The following is a 20,634-nucleotide window of genomic DNA, read 5'->3' as shown; positions in this document are numbered from 1 at the left end:
AGTAAAGGAAGTTCTTGTACTTATAAAATAAAAATAGCTGCTCAGGTGAAGGCCAAGTCCAAGTGCCTTAATTGTAAGAAAAGTATTTGTCCAACACAACACATAATATTAATCAATTTACAGAAGTTGTGATATAAAAACCTATTGAACTATGTTAACAAACATGTTTATATCAGATACATAGTTACTGGAATAAATAATAAAACATATTTTTTTACCATGACGGAAATATGTGCGGATACAATAACATATCGACTACGCACATGGTTATTAATAACACACAATATTTAACACTGTACTTAAACACGAGCTGGATGACATAATAAACATAACGTGGAAGATTACAAACAAAGACACCATTTTAAGTAAAGTGTCATGGTTTTTTTTTTCTAGGAAGTTCTCATGGCTATGGTATTTTAGAACCAGTATAAAGTATAGAATCAATGGAGCATGTTTTTTTTAACCATTTAAATGCTCTTAATGTGACTCTACCGATTCACGTTCACAGCCACACCTATGACGTTTATTTTTCAAAACATTTTTTTTCTTTATGTAACACAACAAAGAGCTACTTCAATGGCACTACACTGAGCGTTATAAAGAGCTATCCAGACCTGTTTAATACAAACTTCCTAAAAATTAATAATAAAAAAAACTCTGTCACATTTAAATGATAAAAACAATAATAATATTACTTAAGAGACTGATCGCATGTCACTGATTATGATAACATACAATTAAGCACAATTATATACACAACAATAATAGTAATAAGTAAGTAAGTAAGTAAGTCAAAGTTATTTGTAAAGCGCCTTTCTAGACCAACATTATCATTAAGTTTATCAGCTCTAATAATTGAAAGTTAGAAAACACATCTGCTATATGTTTAGTGTAAATAATTTTTAAATAGATCTTGCGGGCAACCATGTGCCCACAAGCATAGTTTTGTCGACATCAGCTTGGGAGCACAAAAAATTGCAATCATACTTAGTGGAGTAAAAATATGCAGAAAATTATTCACTTGAGTATAGTACACTGTACTGAATACTGTACATAAATGGCAACTAATGTGCAAAACCCAACTCTCCTGACTTTCCCACGTTTCAAATGTTGAGTCCATTATGACTTAATAATGGTCTTCACTCCTACACACAACAAGTTCCTTGGAGGTGGAGACTTCCAATATTGATGACGCAAAGTAACTAACTTTGATGTTTGACAACAGATCGGGTGTGCTTATGGTGAACAATATTTTATCCTCAAAAAAATAACAGTTGTCAGTGGGTGGGGCTTAAGCACATTTCCTAATGTAAATATTTTACTTAAAAGAGAGCTTTGTACAAACAGTACTTTACATCTGTACATACTGATGTGTACAATAGAGGTCCAATATCTATTTAACTAAGCAAGTAACTAAGTAGGACCAGGACATGCGGCGTCATTGATGTTAAAAACATGTAAACATCATTTTATGTGAAAGTGCTTGCATTCTTTTCTTTTAAAGTGAATTGCCAAATTTGCATACTTATAACAAGGGTTGAATAAAGTGACGTGACACAACGACTCTAACCAAAAAAAAAAGATTCAACCACTTGGATCACATCAGCATTTGTTTGTGACTCGGTCGGATTTTCTCATAATTTATCCACAAATGATCTATTTAAAAGTTACCTCTGACTGAGTTTTCCATTGCTATTCAAAATAAGGTTCTCTAAAAATAAACAATGTCATACATTTCAACAGAGGCCACCAGAAGCTGAAAAACAGTGCATTTTCTTGTCACTCGCTTGCTGTGTAAGATGCAAATGATCAACAGTGGTCGTATCGACGGGGCGTCTGTTGCACTCACCCCGTCTCACCCACTTTTTTTTGCTTTGACAGTCTTCTGTCTTTAGTTTAGAGCGTAAATTTGTTATTCAGAGTTCTCAGCCCCTTCATGTGGCGGGTGAATAAACGCAGGAAAAGCAGACTTACCTTGTCGTCAATGTCACTGTCGCTGTCACACTGGAAAAGAAAAGAGACACAGAAAATATCAGGAATTATTCATTCGCCTTCCTCTAGAAGCTCATAATCAGTGCAGATGTTATTTTTGTATGCAACCTCTCATTCACTGACAGCTTTCGGCGCAGAATGAAGGTGGAAAAAGGAAAGTGTTGTAGTCAAAGAGAGGTTTTTAAAAACTTTCAAAGGCAACACTGTAGAGCCGAACGCAGTTCTGATGTTTCTGTCACAACTCAATGCTGTAGACTCACAAAAGATGAAAAAGGGAATAATGCTACACTGAATTTCTTTCATACAGACGCTGGCAATGACTTTGCATTCAGCTGCGGCATGTCGTTTAGCCTTTTAAGTGTGCTTTAAAATTGGATGATAGTATCTCAAGGACACAGAGCTCAGACTCTCGGAATTCTCAGTGCCTATTAAGTGTGGTATTCCGAATCCTCCTTGTGACAAACCAGAGTATAATTCGTACGTCAGACTTCTGACCATCTAGAAGAAAGCAAACAACACGACTTGCTGTTTTAGAAAGTAAGCCTTGTACAGCGAGGCCGAGGGCCAAATTGCATTTTGTTCAGACTTCAAGTCGATTGGAGGTTCAAGAATTCATGTCTACGATCTGGGATGAATACAGCACACAGAGAAAGAAAGGGAGTTTTCGGGATTCTTCAGCCCTGCCTGCTTGATTGATGTGTACGTTTGACCCGCGAGAAGAAGCAATATCGTGTAGAAACGAGCAAAATTAGTTTTGACATTAATTCATTAATGGAGTTTCATGTTCATTTCACAAAGTTCTCCAGACTGGTCTTGGGTCTTTTGACTACTTATTTCGTGGTCTCTGTTTTGTCTTGGTCTCCTCGGTCCATGGTCTTGACTTGGGTCCTCTTACTCTTGCCTGGTCTTGGCCCATAATGTTAGTCTTGGACTGTGATTATTTGGCCATCTCACAGTCTGCATAGAGATCAAGATCAAGAAAATGTTATTCCATTTTAAAATTTTATAAATTAATATGATGCTTATGGTGATTTTCTATTTTTCTTGATTAAGATCTGGACCCTGCTTGGTCTTTTTCTGGGATTGCTTTTAAAGACTTTCAGGTCTTGGCTGTGGTGGTCTTGACCACACAACCCACCGTGGTATGATGCATGATTAAACAATAATTCAATGATCTCTTCCTCATGGCTTAATACAGTTGGAAATAAATACTGAGGAAATTAAACTTGCTTGAACAGATCTTATGGATGTTCACCAGGAAAGTCTTAAACGTGTTTAGTATTTAAAAGGGAAACTCTAACCTTATTCCAAACTCGATTAGGCTTGTGGTCTTTCAAAGAGGGGAAGCTCATTTTCGGCCTACATCATAAAAAGCCTATGTTTATTTACAGCTCTGTTTCTTTTCAAGAACATTACCTGTGACCTAGTCGGGGCACGCCTGCGGGACAGAGCCTGGCATTTATTCAATGAGCGTCCACTAGTTCTACTGCAGGATGAATGATCAGGAAGTTATGTCAAACCTGTGATAAGTAGAGTAATTGAACGAAAGATTAACGCGTTCTACCACATATTTAGTCAAACAATGTATGTAATGTGAATCAAACCCTGTCAGCAGTCTGAGCAACTCATATCTGCTCTTACAGAGGGAGGCTGAGCTGTGTCCCAGGGAGCGGGGCTCAATGAGATGCTCTAAAAGTCAGAGAAATTATCTTACCAGAAAGAAATCTGAGAGTCTCTATCAAAAGGCATTTAAATCAAGAGCTCTAGCAAATACATACTTCCTTTCTTTCGACAAGCCTACAAAACTCATATGTGGAAAGAGTTCTCGGGTCATTTGAAATGAAAATCCTTAAGTTATTTCGCTCTGGAAGACAAAAGGCTTTTTTGTGACTCCACATGCTATAATCTATCCCAAACTACTGTAACTCAAACCTGTCTTGGCAAATTTAACCACATTCCTCAACTGGCATTTTGCATTTGTCACTCAAGACGTTTGTTGGCTAGCAGCTCCCTCCCATGAGACGGTGGTTAAGTTGTAAAAACAGGGGTGGTGGAGTTGGCCCACCGGACCTCACAGCGGGACATATGAGAAGTAGAGCAATTCAAGTGAGAGCTGCCTAGTAAAGAAAGGGGGCCCTGCTGAAGAAAAAAAAACTGCCTTCAATCTGTCAATTAAACCCCTGTGGCAACATATTTAAGTGGTCCCTCTTTATTTTGTTTGACTCCCTTTCAGAGCGAGGCACAATGAGGAGGGAGCCGGGTCAATGGAGCCACAGCGACCCTTTGTTCCGAGTGCGGTGGGTCCAAATGTATAATTAAGTGACGAGAGTAATCAGAGCAAAAGCTCAGCGGCCAAGATCTCTGAGGAGAAGAGAGTGGAAGTGGGGAGCATCCAGGCTTGTGATTCATTCAACTCTGAAAAGACAAGTGATACAGCAGGAGCTGGCAGGAGGGGAAGACACCAGGGGACAGTTTACCCTTGGCTGCGTCTGGAGAATCTGTCAGAAAATGGTCAACAGATATTTAAAACAACCGAGGTGGTTGATAATTGACGCTGAACAATGGAGTCTCCGTGAATTCTAATATTTGCTGGAGGCTTACAGCATATACGTTGTAGTCACTTGAGATGGGCATATGTTGGGTGTCTCCTGCCTCTCGCCTTATGTAGCTGGGACATACTCAGATAAAGGGAGTAAAGTTGGAAGTTCAAGTTTTATTTGACCATATCCAATGCTTAAAGCTAATTTTGCTAACACTTAGGAAAAAGGTTGATTTATGACCCTAGAAATATCAGGTCAGTTCTAATAGTAAGCCAGGAGCAGTGAAATTATCTTGAAGATTGACAGATATATTCAGTGCATTTTGTTGTTTTTTGATTATGTTTTCAGTAGCAAAAAAATGTGTTAAAATTAAATTAAAACACTTCTTCAAATCATTTTTTCAATAAAGAGAAACATTCAAACACAGGTAATCAAAGCTGAAGAGAAAAATATGTAAAATGTGGTGTAAATGTTACTTAAATATAGTCCATTAATAAAAGAAAGAAACATAATGTAAAAAAAACTACTTGAAAGGTTTTACGTACGATCTGTCTGAAGCAGTCTAAGTCTTTAGTCAAACCTTAAAAATAATTTCCCATGATTACTTGATGATCGCCCTTGTAGAGTTTGCAAAAAAGTTTATAAGTTTTCTCAAGAACATGATTTTAGATTTTTCTTCAGTGCAGTGATCCATACATTAGCAAGTTTTGAAAAACAGCTGACCATCCCAGTCTCTCTATTCTAGCCTCCCATGATGGAAGGCAACAACTGCTTAAGCCGGGTCCCCAGGCGCGGACTGTGTCCTGTTGTTGTAGCAGTAGTCGTGACACAAGAGACGAGCCCTCACAAGACTGGAGCTGGCAAGGAGGAAAAATAATATCAAAAGAGCACAGCGTGGTGTTTATCCTTTTACAAGAGGCACACACTGCAGCAGAGCGTGGAGAGGAAAACTGGCTGTGGCTCAGGGAGTAACGCAGCACAGCAGGGGAGGCAGAGTCAGGTAGACATGGCCAACATAACAACCCCTGGAATAAGCCAAGGGCAGGAAGGGAATGGGCGAAGTCATTCGTTTGGTGTGAAGCTAATTCGGTGAGGGAGATCATTCCAAATGCATGCGTCCATGTAAAACATCTGCACCTGGCACCGAGAGGACAACAGGGGAGTATCAACAATAGATGGCTCATCCATAGCCCACCCTCACTGCTTTCCGTCTCCCCCTCCCCCCGGCCAGCACAGGAGACAGATGCATTTGACATTTACACAGCTCTCAACACTTCAGAGACAGGAGATTTATACCGCCGGTGGCCCCGGCCGCTGCTGGACCTCGACCCGGGCCGGCCCCCATGACGACCCTGTAGCTCATCCCTGAAATGAGGGAGTGCAGGAACGGGAGGAGGGTAGAGGGGGAGGACAAAAACAGACCCGACTGTTTTGACTCTCCTAGACATTCTCTCTGGCAGATTCTGACAGACAAGGGGAAGACAATAAGCGGCGCACATCCCGCAGCACATTAAAACGAGCGGCCAAATTAATCACACAGTTCCACTTGTCACACTCGGAGGACGGCTTGCCATTAATACCGCCTCTGAGATTTCCAGATGAACAAAGGAGAAAGTTGCCACGCCAAACAAATGCTGGCATTGCATCAAAGACTGTCTGTCTGAATACTGATGGCAACCTTGGATTTGCTGGAAGAAATCTGTAAAAGGAAACAATAGTGGTCGGACCGCTGGCACAGACGTCCCCCCGATTCAATCATCTCAGGGTGAGCGTTTACAATACCATGAACACCAGTGTCGGTGACGTTTTTAAAGATGGCTAGTCAAGCTTACAAGTTTGCATTGCACATATATTTCTGAAAACGAATTAAATATTACCTAGGAGTTACATATACCTATTATATATAACCTCAGTGAATTCTTGCACCATGGGAATAAAAGAAAGAAGTATCGGGCAAGTTCTTCTGATCGAATAAATTGCTTGACTTTTGAAGATGTTTTTCCAAGGACACATTTATTGTGCAACTGAAAAACTCTCCGAGTGAGATCACACAGAGGGAAACGGTCCATTTAGATAATCGAGGAGCAACAAGGTGTCTAGTACCACTGGAACAACACCAATTTCCACCTGCAATTTCCCTCCTGTGGATGCTTGGATGAGGAACCGAGGCACACTGGACGCTCTGATTGGGGCAAAGAATGAGAGATTTGATGCAGTGGCGAACCACCTGCCAGGTTTCAGACAGCAGGATATCACAGGGTCTCTTTGGATTTGAGGTAGAGGTTCACACCTTCATTCAGCTTTGGAATTATGCACCAAGGTGCTGTGGAAAAAGTTTGCGACACACCAAACAGGCTGCACCAGGCAGGTTGATTTAATTGTGTCGTTTCTGAAAACACATACAATCGTATTTTCTTTTATCCAATAGAGGTATTACTGTTTAGGTTACACAATAAATATATAAATTCTGTTTTTTTCTTTATTTAATTTTTGCCAATTAAATTGAACAGATTACATCTGTTTTCATATATTCCTAAAATGTTTAAAACAGGATGTACTATGAAATGTTATACAGTAAAAGCTTGAACATGAATTTGCTTAAAATATTCCTTAAAAGAATCATTATATTTAAAAAACCCAAAACAAAGACAAAACAACATTACATGTATTTAAATTAAACACACTCAGAAACACTATGACTCTATTAGTTGGACCATCGTGAGATGGTCTCTAAGTTACCAGGACTTAAATGTCTCATAATACTCAATGAGCTCGACATACATCCTGTCTAACAGTGATTTAACAAGGTGTCCATGAAAGACTGGTAATAAGACAACTAGTAGTTTATAGAGTTTTTCTCTTTTTACCACTGACGAGTCAGCCACTGGGATCAGAAGAGGATTTGCCTGCTTTACAAATCAGCCAAAATCATACAAAGGGCATTGAGAACTGTTTTTTTTTTTTTTTTAGATTTTGCCTTTAAAAATGATTTTGACTAGCATTCTTGTTGTGGACAGAGATATTGATATTTGTTATTGGTGTTGATGGCCGAGCTGGAGGCTCATCTAAATAATGCCAAAAAGATTGTGTTGACTGCAACTTTATCATCTTCAAGTTATCATGTTTTGGTTTTATTTTGATTGAGTGGCAGGTTCTTCCCATTAATAAGGAGTGTTACATCCCGGAAAAACTCGCAACAGTGCTGCGATTTATTTGGATGAGTGGTATTAAAACCGTTCAACATTTCCTCGGACTTCTGTGACTGTTTCCACTCCTGGGTCTTCTGGTAACCCTCTCATGACACAAGACTAAAAGGAAAGAGGCTCACTTGTCCTTTTTGTTTCTGTGTCTAATGCACATTGAAAACCTCATGAGACTAAAGACCTTCAGTAGTTTCCTCTTACTAGTGCAAGACACTAATTAAAATGCCAACAATTCTAAATGTTAAATGTCCATCAAACCAACACAAAAGACGATTTGTATTTTTGCTCCAGCCAAGACAAGCTTCATTTGACAAGAGTACATATTTATAACCAGGTGTAATCTATTCAGAGATCCAACCCCTGACCTCACCATCAGGGATCCTGCTGATTAAGACAGGTCAGCCAAGAAGCTCTGGATTAAGACACTATTGATCCAGGAGATTATGTAGGCCCAGAGGGGAACCGGGTGGAAGTAAAAGCGAGCTCTTCTGGGTTAAGGTGATATCGACCAGTGGAGCAGGTCCAGACAGGAGCTTGCCTAGAAACCCATATTTGAGCAGGGCACCCAGAACTCGCTGTGCAAACACAACATTGGCTTCAGCAACAGTTTCTTGCACAGAGGCCCGTTGAAGGAGAACACACAGAATATTAAAGCGAGGCAGCCACTGGAAGAAATGCATCTCGCAATAGTCAGACGTACAGTGAGCTCTGGTGTGGAGTCGGCGCTCTTAGAGGAAGGGCCTGTGGGGGCCGTGTAAATCAAGCCAGGGTGAGGAAAGATAAAATCCTGACCTGGATCCAAACTAAGCAGACTCCAACATCAACCAGGGTCTATGTAAACAACAGTGAGACCTGGCAGCGCTCAGCCTTCATTCCATCCAAAGTATGAGCTGTGGTTAGACAGGGAGATAGACAGAGAATGCATTAACAGATTGGTGGTATTAGTTCCAAGGAAAAGTTTTCAAAAGCTTTCACCCTTCTTTTTGGTAAATGGAATGACTAACTTGTCATTTCCATCTGGAAATCCCTCAATGCTCACTGTGGGAGTGAGGAAGCCGGCTGGTGTGATCCTCAGAGTAGTTTGGCGAGGGAAAAACAACACGGAGATGGCAGATGTACGAGGTAACAGGGAGCATTTATTAGCTCAGAGAAGGAAGAAAAGTGCCGGAAACCAGAAGGGACTGGGAATACGGAGCTGTCGTATGAATATAGCAGTTGAAGAAAAAATATGGGACAAGGAAAAAAATATATGTTTTCTGTTTCACGGTTTCATAAACCTCCCTTCGGCTTCTTGTCGTCTCCCCTGACCATGTGACTTTTGCTCGCTCGCCATGTCCCCTTCAGAGGTGAACGCACACATGCGACTGCGCATGCACAGCCCTCAGCGCCTCGCAGTGTTTTGACATGGCCCCGGGACCAGTTCTGCCGAGCTGCAGCGGGAGACACAAGGCATCGGAAATTTAAGCTGGGGCATCGGAGAAATTAGGCGAGGAGGCAAGGAAATGGGATGTTGACTTGAACTGGCCCTGGGGGCAGCTGAGAGTCTCCCTGTGCAGCTCTGCTGGCTGCCTGACAGTTTGATGGAGCGAGTGGAGGCTTCCCCGCGGCCCAAGCTGCCGTCTCCAACACTGATGTAGCTCAGTGAGGAACAGATTGAGCCTCCAGGCATCACTCTGTACTGCTACCCCCTCCTCTTTCACTCCTTCTTACTCTCTTTATGCCTCTAACTTGCTCCCTCACTCTCTTCCTCTAGTAAATCTCTGTCGCTAATCCTGTCGAGCCAACACACATGATGTGAACACACAGCCCAATGTGTTTGCAAATACACAAATTATAAACTATTTGCATACAGCCTCACTTCCTCGGTTTACTTCCATGTTGAGAATCATATGAGAGGAACAGATTCTATTTACCGAACTGTGGCCACTGCAAGGGGGATGAGTAGACAGGGGGGAGAGGGAGAAGGAGGTGGTTTCACAGGGCTGGCCGACCACCGACATAATGAAAAGAATCTGGCAGCAGCCCCACTGTGTGCTGGTCATGAGAAGCATGTGCCGCCGGGGGGCTCTACTGCTAATTTAAGGGAGCAGCCAAGCGTTTCACGCTAGACTTGTCATCGGGCCAGAGGGAGCATTCATACTAGGTGACAGCATTTGCAAGAGGGAGGGTTCAGAGGCACGGGGGGGTTTATAAGGAGGGGGCCAAAGCGTTGCTTCCCTACCCTTTTTGTACCCCCTCATACTGCTATGATCAGACATTATTGTGGGGAGGAAGAATGAGAAGCATTTTTCTCAGGGCAGGACTACACTCGTGTACGGTTTTAAACTCTGAAGCGGCAAAATCGCATCGACTTAACATGTTCAATCATCATGAATCTATAATTTCATGTTTAAGTTTTGGCTGACCATTGCAATTCTAAGGGAAAAGCACTTTGGAGCTGTTGAAAACATATCCAAAGTTGAATGATATTTGACACCATTTGGTGTTGAAATGATGAAGGAGAACTTCAATAACTGGTGACATTAGGTCATTAAATAAGTAAGTAAGTAATATTTGTAGAGCGCTTTTCTAGTGAAACGATTGTTAAACAGTAAAATGTATTTTTTATCGTGCTTTTGAAACCTTGAAAAAAAGTGAAGCAATATTTGAGACTTTAAACCTTAACGTTTTTTATGATGCCAATTATTATGCAATTTCAGAGGTGATTGGAAATCGACCTTTTCCCTTAAATTTTAAACAAAATAACTCTTAGTATGATACTCATTGTGCGTTAAACCTTTTTTTAATTATTATTTTGTAAAAGCAGCATCAGCACATATTTGTGGCTTATCCAGTATTGCCTTCTTTGCACACAAAGATTTGGATACCTCTAGTATTGACCAACTGCTGCTCTTAAGGCAGGATTTAATTCATTAACGATGTACAGGGTACAAACATTTAGATATTGGGTTTTAACCAATACTTAAAAAACATATTTTAAGATTAAACATTAAACATTTATTTTAGTTGTAAAACATACAACTGGGTAGAGATGTATTTTAAAGTGTAAGCTGCATGTCTATGTTCTAAATGTGAAAATTTGTCAGTGACCTATTCGTTGTCGGGAGGTTCTCTCTGGGCAGGTGGTCAACATTAGTTTCTTCTGTGTGGGCTAGAGGCTTCCCACATGCTACATGGAGTGGGATTTGCTCCGGACCATTGAGTCTGGAAAGACAAGCCAATCTGTTTTTCATGAATTACCTATTGTGTCTTTCTGCTGATTTAACAATTTCTACTTTATCACCAGAAATCTATTCCATTATGTTTTCAATGATATGGTATAAAACTTCTTTAAAAACAAATTAGGAAGTTTGAAAAAATCCAGAAAAGAGTGGAAATTAAGCCAAAAAATGCCATAAGGAGCTAAAAAAAGAAGCATTAAGTGAAAAAGTCTAGGGAGGATAAGAAGTGCTGTCGCTTCCAGCCCTCTGTGGAAGATTCTATGGATCAGGATCCATCAGCAAGACACAGATTCAGCAGGAGCTACTGTGCAGCAGATGCTAACAGCTGCCTCTGTGTTAACAAAGGAGCGGCTGTCTTCACTTTTCCAACCAGGAGACAGAAGTGTGAGATGAGAAGGACTCAGTCATGAGGGGCTGGTGGTTGATGGGACGTGAGCAAATGCTGGGTGGGGTGATTAACCAGCTTGCAGGGGGAAGCTTGTGTTCGTCGCCTCTGGAACAAGCCATCACATGAGAGAGGGAGGCTAGGATATAGAAAGGAGGGGGGGCTAGAGCTATGTGGAGTGATGGAAGGAGGAGGCAGCCACTTCTTCAGGCGGTGAATAATTTAGTGGAGCACTGGGGAGACGAGACAAAGATGAACACAGAACACTGTCAGCGTTTGACCTAGAGCTGCAGCTACATCACAGAGCGCCGAGCTTTATCCCGCTCTCCCTCTTCCTCTCTTTTCTCTAGGTTGCTCTTCATCTCCCTCCGTCTATGTTGAGGAGGAAACAGCTGTACACTCTTCTTGTTTCGCTTCACATTCTATGAAATTCAACAGAACGGCTGACAGCTCCATTCCTTGAGGTTCTCTCCACCCCGCTCCCTGCTGTGGACATGACAGGAGTGAAAAGAAGCTCACACAAAACAGGAGCATGTACATCCAGGCCATGCGAGGCGATGAAGGCGAACGCCCTGGTTGTCGGTGAGATCAAATGCGAGGCGGAAACGGAAACTGGGGATAAATCCTAGAGCACTTTCCAAGATGAAAACACTTGATGTTTTCATGTATGCAAGATCCGATGTTAATGCTGCACACAGATTCGATCAAAGACTTTATATATGAATTAATGTTAGTCATTTATAGTTTTTTGCACAAAAAATGGGTAAAACTATATCAACACCAAACGCTTAAACACAAAAGAAAATCAAACAATTCTTACACTAAGTTCAATTAAAGCAAAGACATCACATACTAATTCATTGATAATTCATGCTGCTACCGTTTCAAGTTCTGGGCTTCAGGTGATTTAAGGTTAATTGACACCAAACATCTAAAATGTGCCTCAAATATTTTCCTCAAAAAGGAAAAGAAAAGAGACTCTGCAACTGCTAGTTATTTCAGTCGTCTGCAAACCTTTAAAAGACTGGATTGAAAAGTACCCCTATTTAGATGCTCGTCATCCTTCGTCACCATGTCCTCATAGCTTAAATACAAAGGATCTTAAAATTAAATCATTTTAGAAATACAACAACCACAAACAACAAACATTTGGTAAAAATTCTTTGTTTAAATTTAAACTGATGATCTAAAGGCTTGAAGCTACATAAGTTTATTATGTTTGATTGTATACTGTTTTTTGAACAGAAATTAGCTGCACTGGCAAATTGCTTTTGTAGTTTAAGTTTGGTTTTCATCATTAATTAGTTTAACATATCAGGAAATTTGTAATAAAAAACAGCTGGCCTGTATGTACTTTCCTGCCTAGCAATAATCCTCTGGGAGGTTGAAGTCACTCCCTAAGTAGTTAAAATCCAAATGATGTGGTGAGAGCCAAGTTCCATTAAAAGACTAAACCAACAAAGCTGTCATTTATTACCATCAAATTGAAGTCAAATGTTGATAGCACTGGGCTACGACGCTTTGATATGATGGAACCATCAAGAATGAAGGTGCTAAAGGATTGCAATGAAAATACAAAGTAAACAAAAACAAACTTTGTTGAATTGTTTTTCTTTATAACCAAATGCTTTTCCTAAAACATTGTAGCACAATTAGCCTTTGTTTAAGCTAACCTCACCTTTTATTTCTGGGTCAAAAGTGCTTTTTTAAGCTGCTGAACTCAACGCAGATTTTTTTTCTATACAGGCTTTTTTAAACTATAAAGGAATCATCAGACAAGGATAAAATCGTTTAAGTAACTGTGGACGTCATGATAGGTATGATCAACAATGCTCATCGTTCTTCTTTCTATCAGCAAAAACATCAAAGAGATTTGCTCGTGTGTTTTGATACTGTGTGTTCAACTATTGCCATCTTGTCTTTTGAACTTAGGTGACCTTTACAGCAACTTCCATCAATGATGTGAATGTTGTGCTAATGATCCATTTTTCCAGATGCTTTTCGTCATCTCACGTGCCGTCTCGTGTGGACGTGATGGCAGGACCATCCGGTAACATCTGTGATCGGAGCGACAGTTGGACTGACAGAGGGGGGTCTGACCACCGCAGAAGAGATCGCTCTCTTCACTGTAATTAAGTGACAGGCGGGAGACCGGAGTCGCTCGTGTTTTTTCTATATGCTTAACAAAAGCTAACATATGAACGAGCCTACCAGAGCAGGTAACTTTGTCACCTTTGTGTATTTTCTCACCCGCTTCCACAACCTCCGCCTGCTGTCTGCAGCACGGTCTGTGTGGCTGATATTAATGGGACGTCCCTTGTTTGTAAACGTGCCAAGTTGTGTGCACCACTGCGGGCTGTCTATTATAAGCAGGCCTCGAGGGCTGCACGTCCATATGGCGCCACATATGGTGCTCAGCAGCATCAATTAATGTTGTTATAACTGTGATTTTTATGAGCCGCGCTCACCCTTTATTTCTACCTTTCTACCTCGCACATTTTAAACATTTAGTTCAACGTGTGATCTTCTGCTTGCTTTTCATCTTCGACTATATGACCGTGCAAGGTAAAGCCAGTAGATGTTTTTTGGCTTATATTGCTCCCCATTAGGTGGAATTTTTTTGGAGTTTGCCAACCATCTACTAAATAACTAAAAAAAAACTCTAAAAGAAGACCCAACAAAAAACACGGGCAGTTAGCATGAGCTAACAAACCATTTTGCTGTATTTCACTACCATGTTAATGCACACATTTAATAAATTAATTTCTATTTTTTGGAATTGTACAAGAAAAGTTTGACTAACAAATGGTCGTTTTAGTCCATGATTTGAAATACAACTTGGAGATCAACAATTCATATACATTCTATTTTTTTTTTTTTTTTTTTTGTGAAGTTGAAAAAAAGCTTGTTATTTATGAAACTAGTCAAAGGCATCTGGATCTGGAGACATTCTAGCAACTTTGGTTCTGAACATCTGTTGATCAGTAGAATCTATTGAGGAACACAGAAAATGTAACTTGTTAGAGGTTAGTTGTACACATCCTGAGCAAAACTGCATATAAAGGATCCATCGTAGTCCTGACCGGCATCGAGTGAATTTAATTAGATCTATGCACAAATTGGCAAATGGTTAGAAAAATGAAGGGGTCTTTTTTTTCTTCTTCTCTGCTGCCTTTGGTCGTCGATCTGACAGTCGCGGGAACAAGAGCGAAAAGCTGTGCTTAAAACTCACCCAGCCACACCAGGCTTGTCAGCGACAACCACAATTAGAGGGTAGATCAGTGGAACTTCGCAGCAAGAAACATCTCACCACCACTTCTCCATGGAAATCTTGCGTTTGAGGCACACACTCAAAGCCGGGTCTTAAAATGTTTCGGTTGGCTAATCACTCTCAGGATGAAACGCCCCGGTGTGTTCGTTTGTCTCGGTGCGGGGAGCTTCCCTTGCCGTTTCACTGTCTTTGATTCTGATTGTTTTTGTTCGCTTCTGTTTCGGCAGGCAGGCATGCTGGCAGGCAACACTGTTTGAAGGTGCAGTCAGACCCGAGTGCAGGCCTGACGCTTTGTAGTGATATTTCCAGCAGCACAATCTCATTACTTTTTGACGTGAGAGATGCATGCAGGGGCGGATTGTCATTTCACGCTGTCAAAAGTTCTGCAAGGAAACGGAGATGGGAATAGAACTTCAATGACCTGCGTGCCTCTGGCTTATCAAGATTGAATATATTAGGCCAAATAAACTGATGCAAACCAATAACCAGATCTTTACGCTTGTTTGTAAATATGTATGTTCTCCGCCTGTTGAGTGGGTTTACCCCAGGCACTCCGGTTTCCTCCCACAGTCCAAAAACATACAGAGGTTGATTGGGAACTTGGGGAAATTGTCCGTAAGCTAAGTGTTTGAGAATGGTTGTATCTCTTTGTTTGCCCTGCGACAGACTGCCATGCTGTCCAGGGTGTCCCCGGCCTCTCATCCAAAGAAACTTGGATAGCCCCCATCCACCCTGCAACTCCATAAGAGAATAAGAGGCAGAAATGGATGAATGGATGGATCGTCTTATTGGTTTGCGCTATCGCTCTTTGTTTAAAATGTTCTATTTCTGAACTTGTTTCTGAATATGAACTTGGGTCGAGTACCAAATGAGAGCAAAGGTATATGTCGTAAATCAAACAGGTCTTTGTTTGGAAGTAGAAGTTCACTGAGGGAAGCAAGACTCTCGCATCCAAAAGGGCTCATTGATAAAAGGGGAGGGAAGTCTTACACTTGATTTCACACAAGCTTTAAAAAAAACTTAGTCCTGTCAAGGCATTGATCGAAGCGCCTGGTTTCCATATGAAGTCCGGCTTGTTGCTGGGGTGACTGTCCTAAAGTGCTTCCAGGGTAATTTTCGAGGTCACTGGTTTGTGCACGCCTATGTGGTGCAGATGGGCCAGCCCTCATTCAGGGCCCGGCAGGAGCTCTTTCATTACGCACAGTGAATGGCCTCATTCATCCACTTCACCTCAATTGGTCACGCTGCGTCTCAGCAAAGAGCCCTGGACAAACTTTTCTCTCCGGTCCACTCCCTGATCCTCTACGCACCACCCACCTTAGTCATGCTTGACTTTTGTTCTTAGACATGTGTTGGCTGAAGCTCGTGAGCTTATCGTGGTCAGCTCCTGACCCTGAACTGACAGGGAGAGACTTACAGAGCACATGCCAGCTTTAGATGTCCAGTTTCAACGCACATTCACTCATGAAATGAACCTTTGGAGACGCTTAAAGCTTAAGGATACATTAAAGAAAATGTGTTTCATATAAAGGCATTTACAGATGATAATGTTAATGACCACAAGGGGTCTCCGGTGCAAACATTATGCATCATGTTTCAGATCCCTGATTTATATTTTCTTTATTTTACAAATCCAATACAATAATGCCACTGATGGACTCATAAAGACTCATAAACCCATGTGATTATGGACATGAACGTATGGGTTTGGTTTGCAAAGTTGAACTAAAAAACTATGTTATTCAGTTGATGGTCTGGCACAAGAGAAAGTACATTTTGTTAATGGTAAAAACTAGAATTATGAAAACATCTTAGGACGTAGAACACATTTACTTGATGAGACATGTGGAATATTTAAATATATAATTTATAGTTGCTTTCTGTTAACTTGTTCTTATTGTATTCCAGAAAATGCATCTGTATTTTAACACCCCCACAACAAAACTATCAATCTATACATTTACATTAAGTATCTTCTGCTTCTTTGAGTTGCTCATTTTCCCAAACAGATATAAACAAATGTATTATTTTCAACTAAATGATCAACATCTCAGAATCAGTTGGAAAACGTTCTAGTAGTATGACATTATTTCAATAATTTTCTCAGCACCAAAGAGTGAGACGTATTGTAGCAGGTAGTTATGTGCCAATGAAGCTTCATGAAGCAGTGTCATGTTGTTTCGAGGTCAGTAGGTGGCGCCATCGGTTTAAAAATGATGTGATGTTTCAGTAGAACAAAGGAAAATAGTGCAGAGACCACCATCTGGTGGACTCTGAAAATGACACTGCTTCATGAAGCTTCATCAGACCATCACTACCAGCAGGTAAATCACAGGATGGATTCCCGAGTGAATAAAAATAATGAAGCTCTGGTTGAAAATTGTGTTACAGAAATGTTCAGGGCTCTCTACTAGCGTCTTTACAATCTCTTGCTAGGAAGATAAGAGACAGGGACTGACCTCACCCGTGATATCCTTAAACCCAGCCACGGTCTTAAAGGAGGTCTGTCTGACCCGGTGAGAAGGTACTAATTGTAACCTTTCTGTCCATGTGCTTGAAACGAGATCCACTTCTGTCTGTAACCGGGTGCACTGTAATTTGGTTTCCCTCTCGCTCCATCTTTCATCTATCTAGTTCCCCTTCCTGCTGCACATTTACCCCCTCTGCTTCTCAAACTAGTGAGCTGTAAAATTGAGTGGAAGGCAGGCAGGAAACTGAATGAGACTTGGCATCGTGGACACACTCACCTTGAGGACGGCTACTGCTGCTGGCTGCACCTGAAAAAAAAAGGAGATAAGACATGAGGCATATGGGATGGATGAGCATCTGAATGACATGAAAATATATATTTTCCAAAATAATTATATTATAACAGTAGAAATGCTTCAGCAAAGTAGGGGTGTGAGAAAATATAGATACACTGAATCATCACAATATTTATTTTACTATACATTATCAATATTAAACAGCACTGTCTTGAATGTAGCTTTTTATTTGGCATTTAAATCCTATTTTATTTATGGTTTTCATAGTTATTTTATGGTTTAATTTCCATATAGTGTGTTTAAAATAAAATAATCATTTGTTTTATTAACAATTAATGTGCAAATATTCATCCTGTGAGGTCAACATTTGTGTTGAAATTAAACTTCCGGCCGCAAGATGGCAGCAAACATTACATCCTCCGCGGCTAAAGGAACGTAAAAATCCCTTGGGATTGAGCGATGACTGAGGACGAGAGGATACAAATGGCTGTAGCAGCTTTCAAAGCTGATTTTAGTAAATACTTTGGTTTCAAAGCTAATGAAAGCATTCATGACTTCATCAAGAGTCACGTGGTCGGTAAATTCTGCAAAAGCCAGTCGAGTACACGGGTAATACTACAAATATATCATTGTTCCTAGAGTATCAAAATATATCACGATACATCGTATTGTCGCGCCTGTACCCTGATGTTTAGTAGCAGCAGATTTTTTGCAAATACACACCCCAACAGTATACACTAAATAAAATAATATTGATACTGTAGGAAATCATTTTAATTAAATCCTAATGTAGTCAAATGGATTTTTATCTTGAAGTTGATTGAAACTGTAAAAAGTCAAAACCACTTTGACTTTCACCATCAAATAAATTAAATCCAGGCAAGTTTGTTTCCCTCCTACACAAGCTAGTTCTGAGTCATAAACCTAAAACCTTACGTGAACTGTTACTGTCATCAAGCATTCATAAAAAAATAGATACGTTGGCAAACCACCACACGCATAACCTGTGCAGCTGTGGTTGAAACTATCCTGCAATCAATTACCATGACTTTTAAAAAAAAACCACTGTCGGCAGATAAGCTTTGAAGAAATGAAGCTTGACTGGAATGATTTTGGGGCTCAGAGCTGCTCAGTCTTCACTAAAGCCTAAACAGGTTTGTGGTCCCCCTGAACTGAAGGCTCACTCGCCCCTCCCTCTGGAGGTCTGCACTATCATTTACAGGAAAATTACTTTAGTAATGAAGAATCCGGTCTCCATTAATCCTTGTGGCCTCACCTTCCATCGACGCCCAAGTCTCGTTGAAGAGCTAGTAAAAATACCCTTTAAAAAATTCATAGCACAATTTTGCTCAAATCCCTCCCAGCAAGCACAATTACGGAACTTTCATCTCAATTGATTTATGTTGCGGGCTAAGAGAGAGGTCAGGAAGAAAGCCAGCGGTAAATCATTGTTTTTAAAAAGGAAGGTGTGAGGCCTTTTGTCAGTTTGACGGGGCGCCAGCAGGAGCGACCATGCCGCTGAGTCGAAGGAGAGAAAAGAGGAGAGGAAGGGCAAAATAAAATAGGAGGCGGAGGGTCGGGGGGGAGGGGAAAGGAGTGGTATTCCATTTGATTAATAACACTAATCAAATTATACAGTGCTCCACTGTGCCCTGAAATCTGGGGCCATAATGTCCTCTAATGGCGAGGTTCATGGAGCTAAACTTCAGAGGGAAAACACGGCGCTGACTGCCGCATGCCTTAATGAAGGCAGTAAAACATCCATTTCTAGAAGCCATAAATGAAAGGCAAGATTGTGGATGTGCAGCCGATGGCTTCCCCACTGCACAAAAATGAAAGGCTGTTAACGCGAAAGACAGCGTGCTAGAGGGACCGAGAGTGTGGTCTTATGACGGGAAATTAAGATGGAGGAACCCCGGGAAAAACACAAGTTGAGAGACGTACATTTCATAAATGCCTGGCATTATCTGAGAGGAAATTCAAGATGAGGTTAATGCGTCAGTTATTCTGGCCTCGCACAACGTGCTTCAAAAATACTTTTTTTTTTACAAGCCACACTAAATTCACATGCGATGAGACAAGGTTGTTATTTCCTGTGAGTTTAGTGGTTAAGCTAACCGTGGCAGCTGTTTCCATGTGGTCTTTATCTAGCACTCGGCTCACGTTATATTGTAGGTGTTCGCCTGTGAACATAGATGATGATACCAGAGTAATATCCTCCTGTTTCTGATCTTTTATCATGTGCGCCTCTCAACCCTTTCATTATAACTCAAGTCACTCCAGTCTTCCAGTTGCAAATTAAACAAATTTCTACAACAAGTGATGGTGGTGAATACTCCAGGCTCTCGGTTCTATCTGCAGATCACAATGTCACTGTCCAGCATCAGGGCCATCCTGAGACGTCTGTTCACATTTTAGGTCAAAACCAAGTGGCAAAATCCAGCTTTTAAAAGTAAAGTCATTGCATGAAGACAAAAGGCTGTAGTTCACTATATGTCCACTTGTCATTATAAAATATATTTACAGCCTGTTTCTAAAAACGGTTATACATACATATATATACGGTTATACATACATATATATATATATTATATTGATATTAACATTTTTTCATGAAACTATATTGATATTGAACCGTATTGTATCATTGTATTAAAAATATATATATTTTTAAATATGACATTTATTGATTTTCAATTTAATTTTCATTATTGGTATTTTTTTGTTTATTTACATTTAATTAAGTGTGTGTAAAACGACCAAAATAATATTTTTTATATCTACAATTAACAAATATTCACTGCATTTTGAGGTTGCAATGACACCTCCGGCCGCTAGGTGGCAGCAGTCATTACTTCCTGGCCAGCTAAAGGAACAATGAAATCCCGTGAGAACCTGAAGATGACTAAGGACAAGAGGATACAGTCGACTCCTACTTATAAAGCTGATTGTTTGGGCATAGTTTGGCTTTCATTTCTATTAAGTGAACCAAAAAAGAGTAGATTACTCTTTTTAAAAGAAAAAGACCTCAATATGTCACTTAAATTCAGTGTCAACTAAAATAGTTACGAAAGTTATGCAAGTATATCGAAATATATCAAACCATATTGTGATCTGAGTACATAATGTATCGTGAGCTGTTTATATTGTATTTAATTGTATCATAGGGTGTATCGCTTTAGCCCTAAAGAAGGATTACTTTTTTGTTATGTACCCATGCAGCAGTTTAGATAATATCAAGCAGAGAGTGACATCTA

The 20,634-nt window shown here is 40.4% G+C and overlaps 1 protein-coding gene across 12 annotated transcripts in view; it reads right to left on the bottom strand.

Moving 5' to 3' along the window:
* fbrsl1 (fibrosin-like 1) overlaps positions 1-20,634 on the bottom strand; it is a 336,829-nt gene that overhangs the window by 108,134 nt on the left and 208,061 nt on the right. For all 12 annotated transcript variants that reach the window (XM_087796551.1, XM_087796544.1, XM_087796549.1 and 9 more), the window contains 2 exons: positions 17,360-17,389; positions 1,975-2,004 (listed from right to left, as the gene is read on the bottom strand). In XM_087796551.1, coding sequence (XP_087652677.1) covers positions 1,975-2,004; positions 17,360-17,389 — 60 coding nt within the window. The remainder of the gene's footprint in view (positions 1-1,974; positions 2,005-17,359; positions 17,390-20,634) is intronic.

The sequence above is a fragment of the Callionymus lyra genome, chromosome 1 (assembly GCF_982586985.1).
Source record: "Callionymus lyra chromosome 1, fCalLyr1.hap1.1, whole genome shotgun sequence".
Classification (NCBI taxonomy): domain Eukaryota; kingdom Metazoa; phylum Chordata; class Actinopteri; order Syngnathiformes; family Callionymidae; genus Callionymus; species Callionymus lyra.
This window is presented reverse-complemented; position numbering and strand designations above follow the sequence as displayed.